This window comes from Tachyglossus aculeatus, chromosome 2 (genome assembly GCF_015852505.1).
Source record: "Tachyglossus aculeatus isolate mTacAcu1 chromosome 2, mTacAcu1.pri, whole genome shotgun sequence".
NCBI lineage: Eukaryota > Metazoa > Chordata > Mammalia > Monotremata > Tachyglossidae > Tachyglossus > Tachyglossus aculeatus.
Window position 1 is genome coordinate 32,721,708 of NC_052067.1, and position 23,228 is coordinate 32,744,935.

The window sequence follows — 23,228 nt, forward strand, 5'->3', positions numbered from 1 at the left end:
TCCATTTTCTTCTCCCACTATTCCCTTAACTCATTCTCTTCATTACTACCACACCAATCTTTTAGCTGTACCTCAACCCTGTCTTTGACTCCACACCCTGACTCATGCTGTCTCCAGTTTGAAACTCCTTTCCTCCCAACATGAGAAAGACCCCAGCTCTCCACTCATTTAAAGCCCTTCTAAAATCCCACCTCCTCTAACAAGCTTTCCCTGGTTAATTTTCCAGCACCCCAAGCTATATAAAATGACTAGCCAACTCTAAGGCTATCACCTTAGATTCCCCCATCCTTGGCACATATATATATATATATATATATATATATATATATATATATATATATATATATTCATTTCAATTATTTATTTTGACTATTCAAGTTGAAAATATTTTTATCACTGTCTCCAGCACTACAGTAAACTTCTTGTAGGTACAGAATGTTTGTCTTCTTCATTTTGTACTTTGCAAGCAACTCATACCATGCATTGCACTAAGTGTGTGCTCAATAAATACTAATACTACCATTGTTAGCTTCTACTACTCCAACATGACCAACAGTTCATCTTCACTACACTCTAAAGCTCATCGCCCTGAAATTTGGCCACAAATCAGCTTCAGTAGTCTTCTAAACCTCCATTTTACGAATTTTGAATGTCTACGCAACTTTCATAAAAACTTGATTTAAAAAGTGTTCAAATGTATTGGAATTCACCGGCTGTTTAAGTGACATTTATTTCATCAGAGTTCAGGTGAACAATGGGGGAAATAAGAGAGTCGTTGGTACTCTTAGTGCTTAGTTATAATCACTACCACTGTCTTCACATGTGCTCTTGTGATAAGGGCCTTGACTGAAGGTGAGAATAGTTACTGCTCAGAAAAATGTGATTTGTAGCCCCTGGGTTGGCCAGTAAGTGCTCAATAAGTAGTACTGATTGGCTGCCTAAAGCTCCTTGCTGGGTCCAGGACAATCAGCCCTCACTATCCACACTGTCCAGACCTGCCCTGTCTCCTACAAAGGACCAGAAGCCAGGTGTTTAGCTGGCCACATCAGACTTACGTTCACATTTTGTACGTCATTTTAAACACTTTCCTAAAAATCTCAAAGGCTCCTCTTATGTTGATCCTTCAGGAAAAAATGCAGAACACATCTGTTCAACATGCCTTTTGACCTAAGCAGACAGTCCAATTCCCTTGAGGCTGAAACTATATGGAGTGAAAAACAGAGGAGAATCAACTTATTTTCCAGTTTACCTTTGCTAAAATAGTTCCCTCACATTGGTGGCACACTTGATAACCCAATGGTTCAACTCTGTCAATCCTCTACAGGGAAAAAGGCTCTACAGATCCTCTGCTCTTGCCTTCCTCCTGGCCCACCCCCAACACTGGCTGTTGAAATTTGACAGTCATGGTGAGGAGGGTGAATAATAATAATAATAATGGTGGTATTTGTTAAGCACTTACTATGTGCCAAACACTGTTCTAAGAGCTGGGGTAGATAACAAGGTAATCAGGTTGTCCCACGTAGGGCTTACAGTCTTAATCCCCATTTTACAGAGGAGGTAACTGAGGCACAGAGAAGCTAAGTGACTTGCCCAAAGTCACACAGATGTTAAGTGGCAGAAGCAGGATTAGAACCCACGACCCCTGACTCCCAAGCCCGTGCTCTTTCCACTAAGCCACGCTGCATCAATGGGAGCTCTGCTAAAGATGCTGTCTTGGAGGGCCACTATGCCGTATTCTCTTACCATGGCACATCCTCTAACTTCCAGAACCCAAGCTGCTTCTGAGGTGAAGAATCTGGATCAGTTCTCCGAGGCCCAATAGGACGGGCCCCTAGCTCAGAGTCAAGGTGACACGAGTCTGGGAGGCCATGGGAACCTGGTTTGGTTCCCCTGCCATCCCAGGAATTCAGGGTGTCAGATGAAATCAGACTCCCTTGACACTGAAGAGATAGGAAACCCTGGGAAGGTCACAGAATCAAAAGCTTCCCAGGCCTTCCAAATCACCACAGATCAGATAAGACCAATCCAAGTCATATTAGATTTCTGACTGGTTACAGACCAGGGTATGACTCCTTACCCAGGCCCAGTTTGACCTTCTAGAATCATTTCCACTTCCTTCATTCCACCAAAACCAGACTCTACAATGTCACCAGTCACCTCCTTCTTGCTAAATGTAACAGCCTCTATCATGTCCTATTTCTCTGTGACCTCTGCTGCATCAATGCTGTGGACCACTCCCTTCTTCTGGAAACACTACCTCACCTTGGTTTTTCTGACACGGTTCTCTCTTGGTTCACTTCTTACCTCTGCTTTCTCTGTCTCTTTCTAACTCTCCTCATCTGCTTCTGACTTCCTCCCATCCCCTTCTCTCCATCCAAATGGCCACTGTACCAGTGCAGGCCCTTGTCATATCCCAGTTTGACTACTGTATCAGCCTCCTTGCTAACTGCCTTGCTTCAAGTCTCTCCAGGCCATATTTCACTTTGTTGCTCAGATCATTTTTTCAGCGTCCTAATTCTCAAATCTCCTCATTCTTTAAAGTCCTCCAATGCTGTCTATTCCTCTTCACCTCAAGCAGAAACTCGTGACCATTGGCTTTTTGGAGCTCTCCCCTTCCTACTTATCTACTTCTCTCCCGCCACAACCCAACTTGCCCTTTTCACTCAGTTTAACCTACTCAACGTGCCTTATTCTCACTTCTCCGGCCTCCCCCTCTTGCTCACACCCTCTCTCTCCCTGGAACTCCCTGCCCATTCCTATCCAACAGACCACAGCTTTTCCCACTTTCAAAGCTCTTCTGAGATTATGCCTTCGATGAAAAGTCCTCCCTGACTAATCCCTAACCTCACTTTATATCCCCCAATTGTCACATCAACTTTCACTTGTCACTTGAGTTACCACAGCAGCTGTAATATTTATGTAAATACCTTATTCTCTATTTCTCTCCCTATCTGAACTTTATTTAAATGTCTTCTTTCTTTGCTAGACTGAAAGTTCCTTGAGGGCAGGGATCATGCCTTTCTATTATTGTGTACTCTCCCAAGTGATCAGTACAGCACTCTGCATACAGTTAGTGCTCAATTGTATACAATAAATACAATTGACTGACAGATTTAACCAGCACTTCTGGGGCAATACTGGGATCCAGAAGCATTCTGGACTATGGAGGTGAGTGGCTAAAGCACCCAAAGTTCAAGCATGTGTTAAAAGTGACAGATATATTGGGGGTACCAGTCCTTGTGGCCCTACACCTGCTGAAACTACAGATGTCAGGTAATCATGGCCCAGTTCTCTGAGCCCTCCAGAAAGTTACACAAATATCACAGAACTAATTCAGTGTAGTCTGAATTGAACTGAAGGGGATTAACCTACGTGGCACAACTGAACTACTCCAGTAGTTTCTTGGCTACTAAAAGCAGTCTGATTCTTGTCACTTCTCAAATTGACATCGGCTGCCAAATTTGCCTACCACAAAAATCATTCTCATTCTTTCTTGTGTCACATTTAGGGGGATTCTACTGTTCGAGCCAAGTGTTTATTAAACCCAAAAGACAGCAAAGGAGTGATGTACTGATTCCTAAGTTTTCGAAGAGAACAATGATACATTCATTTTACATTCTATGGAATCCCAGGTTTAATCCAGCAGAGTTAATGTGGCCCTTAATCTTGAGATTTAATTCCAAATTGTTCATCTTATAAAGTGAAATGAAGTTAATATTTAGCAATATGCTCTTGCATTAGGAAGTAAGTACTACACCTGATGCATGCCCTCTAAAGAGCAAAATCCTTGTTACAGAGTTGTCATTGGGAAAGTGAAAACAAAACAGACTAGAATTGTGGGCATGGCTCAGTGGAAAGAGCCCGGGCTTTGGAGCCAGAGGTCATCGGTTCAAATCCCGGCTCCACCACTTGTCAGCTGTGTGACTTTGGGCAAGTCACTTCACTTCTCTGGGCCTCAGTTCCCTCATCTGTAAAATGGGGATTAAGAGTGTGAGCCCCACGTGGGACAGCCTGATCACCTTGTAAACTCCCCAGTGCTTAGAACAGTGCTTTGCACATAGTAAGCGCTTAATAAATGCCATTATTATTATTATTGGCTTTGGCCTTCTTTGTCAATTCTCATTCTGCTCTCTGAGCCCATAGGGCTAAGCTCAAATGCTATAAATAAACAAGTATATTTTGTACTTATGTTCAGAAAAAGGAAAAATAAATCACAAATATTCATATGTAGAGGGGGAGGGAAAGGGGGAAGAGCCCAAAAGAGGGGGAGGAGGAGCATGGCCTAGTAAGAAGCAGCATGGTTTAGTGGAGAGAGCACAGAAGGACCTGGGTTCTAATTCCAGCTTTGCCACTTGTCTGATGTGTGACTTTGGATGTCTCAACTTCTCTGTGACTCAGTTACCTCATCTGTAAATGGGGGTTGAGACTGCAAACCCCATGTGGGACATGGACTGTGTCCAACCTGAATAGCTTGTATTTACCCACTGTTTAGTACAGTGCCCGGCACATAGTAAGCAGTTAAAAAATACCATTAAAAAAAAGAGGATGAGGAGAGACATTGACCAGGTCGGTCCTCATTCTCCCAGTTCCAAATTAAGTAGCTGGTAGTAAGTCAGGCATGTTAAAAGGGGCATTAACTCTTTTAGACCACCTGGAGACCATGTAATTCATTCATTCATTCAATCGTATTTATTGAGCGCTTACTGTGTGCAGAGCACTGTACTAAGCGCTTGGGAAGTACAAGTTGGCAACATATAGAGACGGTCCCTACCCAACAGTGGGCTCACAGTCTAGAAGGGGGAGACAGAGAACAAAACAAACCATATTAACAGAATAAAATAAATACAATATGTACATGTAAAATAAATATACAGTAATAAATACATACAAACATATCTACATATATACAGGTACTGTGGGGAAGGGAAGGAGGTAAGGCAGGGGGGGATGGAGAGGGGGAGGAGGGGGAGAGAGGGGGTAATGTACTGCTACACTGAATCTACGCCACTGTCAGACAGAATCCTAGCTGTCTAAAGTTGATGCTTCTCCAGAAATGTCCAACTAACTATGAGGGAGTAACTTTAGGTCCTCGAGAGGATTGGGCACAAAATATTTAGATTCTAATTCATCTCTGAATCACACGGGAACATGTTAGTCTAGTGTACAGTTCAAGCAGTTTATTTGTAGCTTTGATGCTTTGAGCTATTAGCTGCAATGTTTTATCACAACCTCTGATAAGTACTGAAAGATCACATTTCAAAGTGAATTTTTCTCTTTTTAAGCATTTGGTGACATCAAATATGTCAAAATAGCTAGCAAATAGGAAAGACTGGCACAGAATTCTGCATTTTAATACTGCACATTTTGTCTCTGCTAGAATTTTTATGAGTTTTTCACTGTAAAGCTGGAAGAATATCTGAATTTGAAAGCATGTGTGTAAATCTTTTATTTTAAGAGCACTGTTTATTTTACCATGGCCCCACAGCTCTTAAAATTACTTATATAGGCTAGAACATATTCTTCTAAGAGAAGAATATATTCAGATATTAATAACAACAATATCAAGAATATATTCTTCCCCTCCCCATCCCCCCAGCCTTACCTCCTTCCCCTCCCCACAGCACCTGTATATATGTATATATGTTTGTACGTATTAATTACTCTATTTATTTTATTTGTACATATTTATTCTATTAATTTTATTTTGTTAATATGTTTTGATTTGTTGTCTGTCTCCCCCTTCTAGACTGTGAGCCCGCTGTTGGGTAGGGACCATCTCTATATGTTGCCAACTTGTACTTCCCAAGCCCCTAGTACAGTGCTCTGCACACAGCAGGCGCTCAATAAATACGATTGATTGAATGAATGAATGAATGAAAGAGAAACCTGCACAACAAGGAGCAGGAGCCCACAATCGGTCCACAGAGCCTGCTGGAGTGCAGAGAGGACCACCCACTCCTTCAGATCAGCAGGATTCCCTCGGGCACCTTCTTTTCCAGTAGGGAGAGTGAGTAAATTCCACCTGCTATTATGCAGGGCAGAATCAAAACCTCAATAATGCCCTATGTAAATCAGACTGCCTGATCACCAAAAAACCCCCACAGTAACCTAGTAAGGGATTCTGGAGAGTGGCATTTCTCCCCCGACTTTAGCTTCCTATTTGGGAAGCAGGAACACATGGAGAAGTGGTGGGGAGAGTGTCTGGCATATCCAGGCTGGCAGAGTCGTTCCCTGCCAACTCCTAGCTCAAGGGGCTTCAAGTGTCGCTACCAATCCCGAAGGAAATTCAAAGTATCCCTGGAGCTGCAAGCACCTGTGCTGCTAATCTAACCATCCCCTTCAGTACTCTTCCTTCCTTCTGCCACTCTCCAGTAGGCAGGGACAAGGGCAGAGGGAGCAGCAGAAGCAAAACAGGGGATGAGGGGCATCAGTCAATTAATCAATGGCATTTATTGAGCACTTACTATAATAATGATGGTTTTTGTTAAGTGCTTACTATGTGCCGAGCACTGTTCTAAGCGCTGGGGGGGATACAAGGTGATCAGGTTGTCCCAGGTGGGGCTCACAGTCTTAATCCCCATTTTGCAGATGAGCTAAGTGAGGCACAGAGAAGTTAAGTGGCTTGCCCAAGGTCACACAGCTGACAAGTGGCAGAGCTGGGATTTGAACCCATACCCCTGACTCCCAAGGCCATGCTCTTTGCACTGAGCCACGCTGCTTCTCTAATGTGAGGAGCACTGTAATAATAATAATGGCACTTGTTAAGCGCTTACTATGTGTCAAGCACTGTTCTAAGTGCTGGGGTAGATGCAAGCTAATGATAATAATATTGTTATTTGTTAAGCACTTACTATGTGCCAGGCACTGTACTAAGTGCTGGGGTGGCTACAAGCAAATCAGGTTGCACAGAGTCCCTGTCCCACGTGGGGCTCACACTCTTAATCCTCATTTTACAGAAGATGTAACTGAGGCCCAGAAAAGTGCAGTGACTTTCCTAAGGTCAGACAGCAGACATGTGGCAGGGCTGGGATTAGAACCCAGGTCCTTTTGACTCCCAGACTCATGCACTATCCACTAAGTCATGCTGCTTCTCTAACTGTAAAAAGAGCTTCAGAGAGAACAATAAAACAGAATTAGCAGACACGTTTCCCTGCCCATTTCTTGAGCATTTACTGTGTTTAGAGCGCTGTACTAAACCCTTGGAAGAATCCCCATCCCCCCGCCCTACCTCCTTCCCCTCCCCACAGCACCTGTATATAAGTTTGTATAGATTTATTACTCGATTCATTTTACTCGTACATATTTACTATTCTATTTATTTTGTTAATGATGTGCATCTAGCTTTACTTCTATTTATTCTGATGACTTGACACCCGTCCACATGCTTTGTTTTGTTGTCTGTCTCCCCCTTCTAGACTGTGAGCCGTTGTTGGGTAAGGACTGTCTCTATATGTTGCCACTTTGTACTTCCCAAGCGCTTAGTACAGTGCTCTGCACACAGTAAGCGCTCAATAAATATGACTGACTGAATGAATGAATACAGTATAGTGGAGTTGGCGGACACATTCCCTGTCCACAATGAACTTACAGCTTAGTCTAGAGCAAGGCCTAATGGAAAGACCACAAGCCTGGGAGTCAGAGGACCTGGGTTCTAATCAAGGCTCTGCCAACTGCTTGCTGTCACCTAACTTCTCTGTGACTCAGTTTTCTCAGGGTAAAATGGGGATTAAACACCTGCTCTCCCTCCTAATTAGACTGTGAATTCCATGTGGGACAGGGTCTATGCCCAGTCTGATTAACCTGTTCGTTTCCTGTTTGACACAAGGCAAGTGCTTAAACACAATAAAAACAACAACAATAACGTCCCTACAGTTCCCTCAATGTTGCTACTGGTACTTAATGATGGCATTTATTAAGTGCTTACTACGTGCAAAGCACTGTGGTTTGGTGGTTGAGGCCAGCACCCCAAGAGGTAGCAAATAAACCTGTTTGCCTAGGCCCCCACTCCCCAACCCCTACCACCCACATCCTTGTTACCCACACCCCTAAACCCTGCCTTCCAAACTCCTCCCTTCAGGTCCCTACCATCTATGCTCCTGCGTGACCTCTGCGGCCTCCTCTACCCGCTCGCTGTCTTTGTTTTTCCATCTGTCAGAAGCCACCGTTCCCCCCGTCCCAGGAGTCCGAGACTCTGATTTCTTGCTTGACTCCTCACTGTCTTTGTTCAGTCAGTGGTGTTTATTAAGCGTTTACTGGGCATAGAGCTCTCTGCTGAGCGCTTGGGTGAGTACAGTTCAACAGAGTTGATAGCAGTGTGAAGCAGCGTGGCTCAATGGAAAGAGCCCGGGCTTTGGAGTCAGAGGTCACGGGTTCAAATCCAGGCTCTGCCAACTGTCAGCTGTGTGACTTTGGGCAAGTCACTTCACTTCTCTGGGCCTCAGTTACCTCATCTGTAAAATGGGGATTAAGGCTGTGAGCCCCACATGGGGCAACCTGATCACGTTGTATCCTCCCCAGCGCTTAGAACAGTGCTTTGCACATAGTAAGCGCTTAACAAATGCCATTATTATTATTATTACCTACACCCAGTCATCCATGCCCCTGCTCCCCAGAATCCTGCCACATGCCCCTAACAACCTGCCCCTGCTATCCTGGCCACATGGTGACACAGGTAGCAGAAGTGTTGAGGGAAGTCCTATGTTTTCCAAAGCCATGGTGTGTCTAAATTTGCCACAATCGTCCCGTGAAAATATCTGCTTGACAATGTCCCTTAAGAACATAAATGTAACCAGAGGGTGTGCATTCTGAACCAGGCTTCGTAGCATGCCCAATAACCAACAATATGATAATCTGGTTTTTTTAAGCACAGCTTTACACCCAAGAATCTCTAAATAAATATATTTACAGATGTGGAAGCTTGACAGAGAAAAGTTAAGCAATTCATCCTAGATCACAGTGAGTCAGCATACAAACAGAGATCAGAAACCAAGTCTTGTGCTCGTGAAGTGACGCCTAATCCTTTCACTATTAGCTGGAAAGGCAATAGCAGCATTTTAGGGGATGAGAAATAAGCTGTGGATGGACAGGACTGACCACAGAAGAACGAAGCTCACCTTCATGGCTGAATGAATCGCGGCAAGCAAAAGATTCTAATCTAAAGGACAGAGTCATTTTACATGACAGTGCTCACAATTCTTCCACATGGACTTTTAAATGTCCTAAAATAAACACTAAAGTCAATAAATTATTCCCCTAAATGATTCCACTTCTTTTTCTCATCCAGCTTTTCAATGCCTATGACCCTATCCTTTTGTTGTGAAAATTATTTGAAAATATCAAAGTAGCATATGCCCTTCCTTCTTTGTTATTAAGACATTTGAAGTGAATTTTAAATAGTATTTTGCAACAACTCATTATCTTTTATTGGAAAGGGTAGCAGAAGAAATTTCAGACATGATCCCCAAGTCTTTTCTGGTTAAAATTAATTTCCTTAAAAAATGCTGAAAATTATCACACTGCCTAAAGGATTGAACAAACAACCTGCTTTCTCTAACATGATTCTTGGCTGTGCAATGAAGGGCATTTGGGCATATATTAAATATGCTTTACATTTAGCCTTTGCTCAAAATAGAAATTTTTAATACTCCCCTGTCTGCAAACCAATATATTTGGCAGCAGAAATGTGCCCTTCAGCACCAGCTCTGATGGGAAGAAAACATCAAACTTGACATGCACAGAACAAACCTTGAACGTGATTCTAGAAGATCAGAATTTCATCTGAAGGAGCCATAGTTTGTTCTGCATTACTTGTTTCTTGATTTTTGTGATTCTGATGTTCCAATTCATCAGGATATTAACTTAATGGTCTTTCTTTTGGGTTCCACCATTGGAAAGCTACTAGATTCTGTTTCTAGTTAAAGAGCATAATCCAAAGCACTAATACCACACTGACTTTGGCTATGGACGCTCACTTCTGCAGAGTTCAATGTTCCCCCTCTAAGCTCCTTATGGGCAGGGAATGTGTCTACAAACTCTTTTGCACTCTCCCAAGCACTTAGTACAGTGCTCTGCACAGGGTGAGCACTCATTAAATGCCACTAATTGGCTGATTGATTGATTGATTGCTATTAAATGAATCACTGTTAATGGTCCTGGTGAATTTGGGAAAAGCTGGGAGAAACCTGTTTAAAGGCAGAAGCAACTACAATTCCACCTCAGGTGTCTGCTGGGTCAGGGGTTCAAATCCTGGCTCTGCCAATTGTCAGCTGTGTGACTTTGGGCAAGTCACTTAACTTCTCTGAGCCTCAGTTACCTCATCTGTAAAATGGGGATTAAGACTGTGAGCCCCGCATGGGGCAAGCTGATCACCTTGTAACCTCCCCAGCACTTAGAACAGTGCTTTGCACATAGTAAGCGCTTAATAAATGCCATTATTATTATTATTATTATTATTATTATTATTATTATTATTATTATTATTATTATTGCTAGCTCCAAGCCCACCTGCGGATTGTTAGCAGTTTCATTCATTCATACGTATTTATTGACTGCTTACTGTGTGCAGAGCACTGTACTAAGCACTTGGGAAGTGCAAGTTGGCAACATATAGAGACGGTCCCTACCCAACAACGGGCTCACAGTCTAGAAGGGGGAGACAGACAACAAAACATGTGGACAGGTGTCAAGTCATCAGAATAAATAGAAGTAAAGCTAGATGCAAATCATTAACAAAATAAATAGAATAGTAAACATGGACAAGTAAAATAAATACAGTAATAAATCTGTACAAACATATATACAAGTGCTGTGGGGAGGGGAAGGAGGTTGGGTGGGGGGATGGGAAGGAGGACAGGAAAAAGGGGGCTCAGTCTGGGAAGGCCTCTTGGAGGAGGTGAGCTCTCAGTAGGGCTTTGAAGGGAGGAAGAGAGCTAGCTTGGCGGATGTGCGGAGGGAGGGCATTCCAGGCCAGGGGGAGGACGTGGGCCTGGGGTCGACAGTGGGAAAGGCGAGAACGAGGAACAGTGAGGAGGTTAACGGCAGAGGAGAGGAGGGTGAGGGCTGAGCTGTAGAAGGAGAGAACAGAGGTGAGGTAGGAGGGGGTGAGGTGATGGAGAGCCTTGAAGCCGAGAGTGATGAGTTTTTGCTTGATGCGTAGGTTGACTGGTAGCCACTGGAGATTTTTGAGGAAAATCCATTCATTCATTCATTCAATTGTATTTAATAATAATAATGATGATGGCATTTATTAAGTGCTTACTATGTGCAAAGCACTGTTCTAAGCGCTACTGAGCACTTACTGTGTGCAGAGCACTGTACTAACTTTCACACACACAGCTATTCTCTTGGCCATGGCATGTAAGGTTGCTGACTGAATCTGCTGCAGTCTTAGAGCTGGTAAGAGCTGCCACTGGCAGAAAGGAAGCTTCCCTGTGGAGCCTGGTTTATATAAAAATGTTTAGTCCCCTATCGAGGGCATATCAGAGGTCAAAGGGATTGAAGGGGAATTAGGAAGCTTCTTTCAAAACCTGCTGGGACCTGTAGTTTCCTGATTGTTTTGGAAATAGTTCCAATCAGCAAGCCAGGCAGAGCCAAAAAAAAATTCAGAAGAAAGGTTTCTTCCTGCCTATTGAGTCACATTGTGCCACTCTGGTTGAATGGCTAGGTCTGCTTGGCAACTTGAGACTAGGCACTCTCAGGCCTCAGAGAGTTAAAAGTATGTCAGACTTTGTATTTTAAGATCGTCTGAGTATATACTGAACAATGTAGGCTTAGCAATTTGGAAGCATTTAGCTCCCGTTTTGTTTTTTATTTTTTCCCTCCGATTGAATTAAACTAAACTTTGTCTAGGATCTGAGGTAGCACCGTCCTAAGGTACTATGAATTTTTCTGTGATTCCTTTACCACTAACCCTGGTAGACCGACTTCGTTGAACCATGTGGTCAGCAGCTGTGGCCTTGTGGCTAGGAAACTTGATCTGAGACATCTTGGAAACTAACAGTTTCGGCAAACAGATAGATGGCTTGAGTCCAGCACCACAGGCCAGATGAAATTGACTGGCAGACTGGATTGGGCCACATTTTGCCCACTTCACCCCAACAGGTTGTGTTTTTAAGTGCTCACTGACTCTAACTTAATTACAAACTGACCAAGAACAGAAGTAGGACACACCCCAGATGATAACAGGCTGTAATTGCCACTGTTTTAATACATATCATGATGACACTTACAAAAGAAACACAGAAGGTTCTTGGATCTGTTGAGCAATAAACAATCTTAAAGAGAACTAGAGTGTGCTCTTTCCTCTATCCAAACAAAGCCAGATCTCCTGACTCCTGACTTGGGTAGCAAAGTGGGAACCCGATGGGAGCAGTTATTGGCTTCAGACCTTTAATCTTAAAATTGGAAGGAAATGGGAGCTCTAAGACCTGCAGGAAGTGTCCAAGTGTCCACATTTCACTGAGCTGAATTACCACTGTGCTCCTCTCCTGATTGAACACTAGCAATCAATGGTACTCTCTGAGTGTTTATTGTGTGCAGATCACTGTACTAAGCACTTGAGAGAGTACAAGACAACACAGTTGGCCGACAGAATTTCTGCCATCAAGTTTAGTCGGGGAGACAGACATTGCAGCAAAGCGTTTCAGGATACAGGCCAAGTGCAGAGGTGATGCAAAGGAAAACGAGAGGTGAGTCAGGGAAGGCCTCTTGTCAGAGATATACTTTCAGTAGGACTTTTTAGGATGGGAAGAGTGGTGGTCTGGTGGATATGAACGGGGAGGAAGTTCTAGGTGGGAGGAAGGATGAGAGTAAGGGATTGACAGTAAGAGATACGAGACTGAGCTAAGATAAGTAGCTGGTGTTAGAGGAGGGAAGTGTTATGTGCTGGGTTGTAGTGGGAGATGAACAAGGTTAGGTAGGAGGAAAAGGGGTGCTCGAGTACCTTTAAGCCAATGGTAAGGAGTTCCTGTTTGATGCAGAGATGGATGGGCAACCGAGGATATTTTTGAGGAGTAGGGTGAAATGTGCAGAACAATTTTTTTAATAAAATGATCTGGGCAACAAAGTAGAGCACAGAGAGGACAGAGTCTGGAGGCAGGCTGATGTAGTAGTAGAGACGTGATATGACAAGTGCTTGGACTGGTGAGGTAGCAACTGGTGGCCACTCTCTCTCCTTTGCCAGCCATGTTCCAAAGCCACCTGTCTCTCTGTCAAGTCTGGTTGCCAAAACAGGAGACAGCAGCCCTGCCAGCTTTTCTACAGCAAAGTAGGTTTGCTCCCCAACCAATTACCTTGCTGATTCCCTACAACAACCCAGTTCACACGCTTCGCTCCTCTAATGCCAACTTTCTAACTCTACCCTGATTTCATCTACCTTGCCACTGACCTCTTGCCCATGTCCTCACAATACCCTGGTAATAATAATGATGGTATTTATTAAGCGCTTACTATGTGCCAAGCACTGTTCTAAGCGCTGGGATAGATACAAGGTTATCAGGTTGTCCCACGTGAGGCTCACAGTCTTAATCCCCATTTTACAGATGAGGTCACTGAGGTCCAGAGAAGTTAAGTGACTTGCCCTAAGTCACACAGCTGACGAGTGGCGGAGCTGGGATTAGAACCCACGACCTCTGACTCCCAAGCCCGTGCTCTTTCCACTAAGCCACGCTGCTTCCACTGGTACTCCCTCCCTCTTCATATACAACAGACAATCAAACCCCCACCTTCAAAGCCATATTAAAATCTCATCTCTTCCAAGAGGCCTTTCCCAACTAAGCCTTCTCTTCCCCTAATCCCTCTCCCTTCTGCATCACCTCTGCACTTGGATCTGTATCCTTTAAACACCTGATATTTACCAGAACCTCAGCCCCACAGCATTTATATACAGAGCCATAATTTATTCATTTTAATGTCTCCTTCTAGACTGTAAAGCCCTTGTGGACAAGGTACATGTTTACTAATTTTATTGTGTTGTACCCTCCCAAGCGCTTAGAACAGTACTCTGCACACAGTAAGTGTTCAATAAATGTCACTGATTGATTGAAGCTTAAGGCAAATGCAGCTCTCCACAAGAAAATGCCTAAAGCAAAATTCAGTGAAATCCACATTTCTAAAAAGAGCTTAAACGAAACTTCAGCAGAACAAAGGAAATGCAAAAGTGAGGACTTTGATGTCTCTTTTTAAGGGCTTCCAACGAAAAGACTTGCAAAATCGATCCATCCCCTGTTGAGTATCCTAAATTCCCACTTCACTTAATTGCCATAAACAGCAATTGTCACCTTGGACATTTCTAAAATCTACTTACTGCTATGTTCTCACAGGGTCACACATCTGACATATTAATTTTCTTCTCAAAGGCACCATCCAAAAGTAATTAAACTTCTTTAGTTTAGGAATATGTTTCATTGAATATTTAATTCCAAAATATCTTATCTCACTTCTGTCCAGCTGCCTTTTATCTGTTGTGTGTCCTTAACTTCTATGTGCCTTGGTTTCCGCATCTGTAAAATGGGATGTTTCCATGGGATGTTTCCTGTTTCCTCCTCCTACTTTAACTGTAAACCCTATGTGGGACAGAGACTGTTTCCAACCAGATTACCCTTTTTTAAAAATGGTATTTGTTAAGCACCTACTATTTGCCAGGCACTGTGCTAAGCACTTAGGTAATAAGGTGCTAAGCACTGTGGTAATAACAAGCTAATCAGGTTGAACACAGTCTATGTCCCCACATGGGGCTCACAGTCTTAATCCCCATTTTACAGATGAGGGATCTGAGGCACAAAGAAGGTAAATGCCTTGCCCATGGTCTCATAGAAGACAAGTGATTCATTAAATACGATTGAATGAATGAAAGTGGCAGAGCTAGGATTAAAACTCACGTCCTTTGATTCCCAGACCCATGCTTTACCTGATGGACTATGTTGCTTCTCACTCTGCTTATCTTGTATCTACCTGGGCATTTAGCACATTGCATTTAGCACACTGGCACATAATAAGCGCCTAACAAATACCACAATTATTATTATTAGAGAGCTCAACTAGATTATCATTTTTACTAGTTCTTCCTTGCTCTCTGATGGGAATTGGGCCTGCAGCTAATCAATGATATTGATTGAGCACTTGCTGTGTGCAGAGCACTGTACTGAGCGTTTGGGAGAGTATAATACAACAGAGTTGGAAGACATGTTCCCTGCTCACAGGGTAGGTAGGCACAGAAAGAAAAAGAGTGAGGAGATGTGGTTTCCTAAATCTGGTTAGGGATTCAAGTCAACGGTGAAACCAAAACGTATTTTCCTTGTGAATTTTTAGGTGTCCTTATTATTGAAATGTAAATTAGTATGGCTAAATTATAATTGCAGATTAGAGATAGGAAAGGCCAGGACTTATAAAGGAAGAAACCAAGAAACGATTTTCCATATAAAATGAGAATAGGTTTAATGTGGAAATTTGGCTACACAGAACTTTTGAGTAACTCGAATCAGAAATTTGTTGTTGATTTTAGGTGAGTTTTTTTTAAGGAACCATGGATAGTTATATGTTTGGATTCTATTTTTATATTTGATTTTATCTGCTTTATTTTCCAGGATTTTTATTAGGAATTAGGACAGGCTACTGAGAAGGAAAGAGGTAATTTTAAAAGCCAGCTATGGTAATGACTTCACACTCTTGAATTTAACAGAACAGAAAAATCTGAAGATAAAATATCTGAAAGTGTTTCTCAATTTCAATTGGCAAGCAACTTTTCTGAAAATAATTTAAGAGTATCACGAAAGTTCAAAAGCAATCATACTACAAGTAAGGACCTTTCAGCTAACGTTTTAGTCAAATAAGCTGCATTATTCAAAAGTAATAATAATAATGATAATGATGACATTTGTTAAGCACTGTTCTAAGCGCTGGGGGGGATACAAGGTGATCAGGTTATCCCACAGTCTTACAGGCTCACAGTCTTAATCCCCATTTTACAGATGAGGTAACTGAGGCACAGAGAAGTTAAGTGACTTGCCCAAGATCACAAAAGTAATGTCACCAGGTATCACTAAGCTTCACTCACAGTTCTTTTCCATCACTCTCAGCTCTTCAGAGGAAAATTAGTTTGTGTCCACTATATTACTATTACTGCTGAAGGAATACATACACTGCTTTCCTATTTTCTCTGAAGACACATCAATCCTCAGGATTCTACTCTTTCAAACTGTTTAACTGAACTTGAAAGCTGCAGAGCCTTTTAGAGTCATTTCTTTGCAGGCAATAATCACCATTTCATATTCAGACCACAGGGACTTGTTAACAACAAAATTTCCCAAGAAGAAAGTGGCAAGACTAATTCCCTTCCTATGCAAACACACATCCAACTATAAAAGTTCAATGCACTACATCAAATCCACACTGACAACCCAAAGAAATATCCTATCCCCAGTGAATATCATCCTTCTTTACATTTCTTTGGCAATACTACAGTCTAAAGGGGCAGATGATTAGGCTGACTAAACTGTATTCGATTGAACACCAGAATATTGACACAAGCCTGTTTACCATCCCTTTCATTCTCAGCAATTAGGACAGTTGGGGAGAGGAAAGGAGGAGAGGGAAGAAGTGTGAGGACAGGCCAGAGAAATACCTTTAAGATTGTAATATTCCACGTAAAACTCTCCACTGCTTTTTGTAATTTTCTTTCCTTCAAGCCTTCCTTTGCACCTATAGTATGCAGGTTTTCATGGAACTCCATGGCTGAAAGAAAAAAAATACCATTATATTTCCCTATTTAATTGGGTATATGCACCAGCAATTTTTATCAGTAACAAAAAACCACCTTCATGCAAAGCTCAGACAAATCTCAACCAGAATAAGAGAAATAGGCAAGCATTTATAAGCATAATAATAGAAAACAGATAGAAAAATATTTGAAAACTGTCCAAGATTTAGGCCCATTTTTATACATTGATTGTATAAGCCTGACTATCCTCTAGGAAAGAGAAATGAGAATGTGTTCCAGAGATCATTTAAAAGGAGCGTAGTATTCTTCTTTGGGCCCAGGCAACAAAGACTAGAGCAGCGTACATGCACCTCCTTAGGCAATGGCCTAGTCCCACAAAAAGCTCTCTATTCTCCAGGAACTTTAGTTAATCCTGGCAGGAAGAGGCTATGCCAAAAATGGTAAAGGATTTTGGGTTGTCCATCAACAGCAGTTATTGAGGGAACAACGACACTTAAACTGCCACTTGGCGACATCAGGATGTACCAGAACAGCCACCTCTTGGCCCAGACATAAAATGGGTTGAATTGCGGATGAAATGCTACCATTTTCCCTGGGTCCCACTGTTTTCCCAGGCTTCTCGTCACCCTCGGCTTCCTCCATGATTCATTCCCGAGACTGATAGGTACGGTCTTTAGCCAGGCTCCCCCCACTGCCAGTGTATGATTCTTGGAGGGTTGTCAATTATCCTAGTCCATCAACTGTTATGGAGCTTTTAGTGAGCATCAGTGCACTGAACTAGGCACAAAGGAAAAGTCTACCTTTGAAAAAAAATAGCTTATGAGATATTGTATTTGTTAAGCACTTACTATGTGCTAAACATTTTACAAAGCACTGGGGTAGATACCAGATAATCAGGTCGGACACAGTCCCTTTCCCATATAGGGCTCACAGTCTAAGTAAGGTGGAGAACAGGAACTGAAAGCCCATTTTACAGATAAGGAAACCAAGGCACAGAGAAGTTACGTGACTTGTCCAACATCACCCGGCAGGCAAGTGGCAGAGCCAGGATTAGAACCCAGGTCCTCTGATTTACAGGCCTGTGCTCTTTCCACTAGCCTAAATTGCTTCTCCTATGACTGCTTTATTTAAATCATATAATCTTGTCATTAATTCCTGCTTTTTCGTTCTTCCTCTCCAAATGTCTTCTCCAGCCCCTATTAATCTGTAACATACTCCTCACTGATGACCTGTCTTGGCCCATCATTTCATATACCCTTTCTCATTCATTGTTTTTGCCACATTATTCTCCCCCTGACCCTTTCAACAATAAATTCTAATTACCCTTGACTCCATCTCCATGCCACTGTCTACATCGATCTACATCTTCTTCTAACCTTCCACCTATAGAAATCTTTCACTAACCTCCAGCTGCTCCAAGCAAGTAATGCTCTATCACTTCATAATCCTGTTTAGATTCCTTCACACCATCACACTGGCCTAGAATAGCTTTACATTTACAAAACCTCTTCCTTCCCTTTATTCAAATTCACCTCAAAATCCATCCCCTCCAGGAAGACATTTAAGTGGAGATGACAGGAGGAAATCCACCCACCAGAAGCCAAATAAAAACAACATCCCTTTCCTGGAGTTCTATTTTTAAAAACCCCACCCACCAAAAAAAAAAAATGTGTGTGTGCTGATGTAAATTTTTTTGCCAGTCTGGAATCTTCAGGATGTCACCTCTTTCAAGGAGGACCTACACTGTCTGCATTTTCAATCAGTTCTCTCAGAAAGAATAAGTGCTCTATAAATCAAACACATTCAGTTTTGCCAGACTGATTGCATGTTTTCACTCTGCAGTTTTGCCCAGAATACAATGACAGAATTAGGGAAGAATGTTCTAACAAGGCTGTTTGTTGGACTACATTGTGATGTGATGTTGGAAGAAACAGAACAGTGTAGGAAATTGGGTATTACAAGAGAAGCAGTGTGGCCTAGTGGAAAGAGCATGGGCCTAGGAGTTAGATGATCAGCGTTCTAAACCCAGCTGTACCACTTACCTGCTGTATGACCTTGGGCAAGTCTCACTTTTTCTATGCTCCCGTTTCCTTAACTACAAACTAAGCATTCAATCAATCAATGGCATTTATATGTCGCCAACTTGTACTTCCCAAGCGCTTAGTACAGTGCTCTGCACACAGTAAGCGCTCAGTAAATACGACTGAATTAATGAATTTACTGAGCACTTACTTTGTTCTCCCTCTTACACAGACTGTGAGGTCCAGGTATCTGACCTGATTACCTTGTATTCATTCATTCATTCAGTCGTATTTATTGAGCACTTACTGTGTGCACAGCACTGTACTAAGCGCTTGGAAAGTACAATTCAGCAACAAAAAGAGACAATCCCTACCCAACAATGGGCTCACAGTCTAGAAGGGGGGAGGCAGATAACAAAACAAAGTAAACAAGCATCAATAGCCTCAATGTAAATAAATAGAATCTACCCCGACCCTTAGTACAGTGCTTGGCACACAGTACATGGTTAACAAATACCACAATTATTATTACCAGTAACCATAACAGTAACTGTGATATTATTATTATTATTATTGTTTCTTTTAACATGCGGCTTAACACAATTGACATGTTAAAAGCAGCGTGGCTCAATGGAAAGAGCACGAGCTTGGGAGTCAGAGGTCATGGGTTCAAATCCCGGCTCTGCCGATTGTCAGCTGTGTGACTTTGGGCAAGTCACTTGACTTCTCTTTGTCTCAGTTACCTCATCTGTAAAATGGGGATTAAGACTGTGAGCCTCGCGTGGGACAACCTGTTCACCTTGTATCCTCCCCAGCGTTTAGAACAGTGCTTTGCACATAGTAAATGCTTAACAAATGCCATTATTATTATGAGAAGCAGCGTGGCTCAGTGGAAAGAGCCCGGGCTTCAGAGTCAGAGGTCATGGGTTCAAATCCTGGCTCCGTCACTTGTCAGCTGTGTGACTTTGGACAAGTCACTTCACTTCTCTGTGCCTCAGTCACCTATCTGTAAAATGGGGATTAAGACTGTGAGCCCCACGTGGGACAACCTGTTCACCGTGTAATCTCCCCACAGTGCTTAACAGTGCAGTGCAGAACAGTGCTTTGCACATAGTAAGTGCTTAATAAATGCCATTATTATTATTATTATTATTATTATTAAAAAAGAACTGAACAAGTAATTAAAATCCTTATTTATCCATACATCTCCAAGTGCATCTTTGGAGCTGTGCTTGCCTGGGGACGGACGCTGAGACACAGGGACACCAGGAACTAAGGGGCTGCAGTGAGAGCTGCATTGCAAGACCACTGAGGGCACCACAGTGGTGGCCCAGGAGGGAAAGAAGGGCATTCAGCGCTTAGAACAGTGCTCTGCACATAGTAAGCGCTTAACAAATGTCATTATTATTATTATTATTCTAGGATCACTTGGAGGAATGGGCAGGCCTCAGAACCCAAAACTGTCCAAGAAATAGGTGTGGATTGCCAGCTGCAGTGGGAAGATGTACAAATAGTAAAATTCAGTGAGCTTTTACACAGGTTTTCTGCTACTGCTAACAGGCAGAGCAAAACATATACAGCTATTTTCAGTTGAAAGAGTAATTTGGGCACTGGTCTTACATTGGGACAGCTGGATGAGTTATTATTCAAAAATACTTGGGAATGAAAATACTTTACAATAGTGTTTTTAATGGCATCCATGCTTTGAGAAGTTGATCAAGGTCCCTCAGTCAAATTCAAATAGCAAAGAGGCTGAAAATTGACTGGAAAAATGAATTCCTTTCTATGGTAGTAAAAGAATTAAAAACATACATTAAAAACTAAAAAATAATATTTAATGCATGTTAATTTGCCTCACAAACTACATGTTTTACTATTTCATACTGGAACAATAAAAAATGATTTTTCCTGAAATTGCACCCTAAAATTGATTCCATTTCCTTTTACCCCTGCAAGTTTTAAGTTATTCTCATTACTATGCATTAAATTCATTTGGACACATTAGACTTTAACTACTTTTAGAATGATTAGATCTCATTAATTTGGGGACAGAAGCATAGATAACAAACCGGCTACTCATTTCAAATTCTTTGATAATTCACAGTTGCAGGCCTGGTGTTTCATTTATCTAATCTGCCATTCATAAATGACATATTTTTCCCATATTTTCATTTAGGTCATAAATCATTTAATTATTTAATCATTAAGTACTTTACAATTAACACTTTGGTTAGATTTTTAAGGATTACACACGATGCTTGAAATATCCTGCTTATAAAAATGTATGACTGTCTATCCAGGAATAATTAGTTTTTAGGAGGTCAAGACTAAATAGCATACCCATTTATTCTTTGAAATTTTAAAGACAGATTATTGCCTTAATGTAGTTATCATTATCTTTACAGAACTATGGTTCTAACTTCAAAATACTTTTTTAGCACAGACAATTTACCTATCGACTACAACTTTGATGGAAAACTGATGTTATCAAGGTGATACTGTTTAACCTCATCATCTGAGTAAAAGATGAAAAAGCATCTGGAATTAGGCATTTTTGGCAAGAATGTCAAAACCCATAAATGTTTTCAGTTGATGTTTTTCTCCAGTCAATCATTCAATAGTATTTATTATGTGCTTACTATGTGTTCTGCACTGTACTATGCACTAGGGAGAGTACAATACAGGGGAGTTGGGCAAATCTCAACTTCCCTATGACTCACCTAATCTGTAAAATGGGGATTAACACCATATACACTTTGTGGGAAAGTCCAACCTGCTTATTTTGCATAATGATAATAATAGTATTTGTTACGTGCTTACTATGTGCCAAGGACTGTTCTAAACTCTGGGGAAGATACAAGATACTCAGGTGGTCCCATGAGGGGCTCACAGTCCTAATCCCCATTTTTACAGATGAGGTAACTGAGGCACAGAGAAGTTAATTGGCTTGCCCAAGGTCACACAGCAGACAAGTGGATTAGAACCCACGTCCTCTGACTTCCAAGTCCGTGTTCTTTTCACTAAGCCACAGTGCTTCTCTATCCCAGCGCTTTGTACCTGGCATAGAGTAAGCGCTTAACAAATATCTTAACCAAAAAACCCCCAAAAGTTGGTAAACGTGATCTCTGCCCACAAAGATCTTAGAACTGCAGCCTCTGTTCAAATGTTCGGAAATCCATCCAGACATCAGGCCAAACTCATTAATCTCAACCTCATCCTCACTTTGAACTCTCCACTGTCCAGTAACAATACTTCTCCCCCCTTGACTTCCATGCCCATTGACCGCACCTGCTACCTCAGACTTTTAACTCCCTCCTTAGTCCCCTCGCTCTCCCTCCTCCTTCCATCTCTTACCCTTAATGGCCCTGCCATCTGTTTTAATAAAATTGAAACCATCCAAATTTTCCCTGCATCTCTGCAGTCGCACCCTCCTCCTGACCCTCTTCCATTCAATCGTATTTCTACAGCACTTACTGTGTGCAGACAAAGCACTTTAATAAGCACTTGGGAGAGTACAAAATAACAATGAACAGACACATTCCCTACCCACAGTGAGCTTACGGTCTAGAGTCCAATCACTCATCCTTCTCAACAATAAACTGTAGTCTACATCTTAGGAAATAAAAGGTCCGTGACCTGTCACACTGAATATAAGGGTAATTTGTGACTGTTTACATTTTGGATTTTGGGATTCTGGGACATATTTGGGTTAAAATTCTGTTCCGTTAATATTTACAGTAAAAGCCAAGAGGGAAAAGGGCATTTTCTAAATGATTACATTTTTACATATACATGCAAACACAAACACACACACAAACTCAAAGCTCCAAATTTTTGTATGTAATAATAATTTAATGTTTGGGCAATTGTTCTTCTTTTTGAAGTTACATAATATTTTAAAAATAAGTGTTCCATTATCTGATTACTAGTCGACTTAAAGCTAATTTCTTAAGGAAAAAACTGTACATTTTTCTCCATGAATTTTCTAAGTTAATAAGCCATACAACTACTGTCCTACTTCAGCTCAAGGAGACCAAAGTAGGATTCAATTAGGAAGATTCTCTCTTTTCCTAAACCCCAGAGTGTGTGTGGGGAGAAGAAGGGAAGGAGTGAGATGGGAATGACGAAGTCACACAGAGAGAGAAAAGAGGAGAGAGAGAAATAAATGGAGAAAAAGAAAGAGAGAAAGCTGCTCTGTTCAAAGTAACCTTTGAGAACGAAGTGTGACCTAAAGGGAAGAGCATGGGACTGGGAGTCGGAGGACTTGGGTTTTAATCCCAGCTACTCCACTTGGTTGTGTGACCTTGGGCAAATTATTTAACTTCTCGGTGCCTCAACTGCCTCATCTGTAGAGTGGGGATTAAAACTGTGAGCTCAATGTGGACGGGGACTGTGTCCAACCTGATTATCTGTGTCTATCCCAGTGTTTACTACAGTGCCTGGCACATAATAAGCACTTAACAAATACCATTAAAAAAAGAAACAAACAAAAA

General features: G+C 41.8%; 1 protein-coding gene across 1 annotated transcript in view; it reads right to left on the bottom strand.

Annotated features, from left to right (window-relative positions):
- The window catches only part of PLCL2 (phospholipase C like 2), a 177,758-nt gene that overhangs the window by 7,296 nt on the left and 147,234 nt on the right, over window positions 1-23,228 (bottom strand). The window contains exon 6 of the mRNA XM_038769225.1: window positions 16,619-16,728. Within this exon, the coding sequence (XP_038625153.1) occupies window positions 16,619-16,728 (110 nt within the window). The remainder of the gene's footprint in view (window positions 1-16,618; window positions 16,729-23,228) is intronic.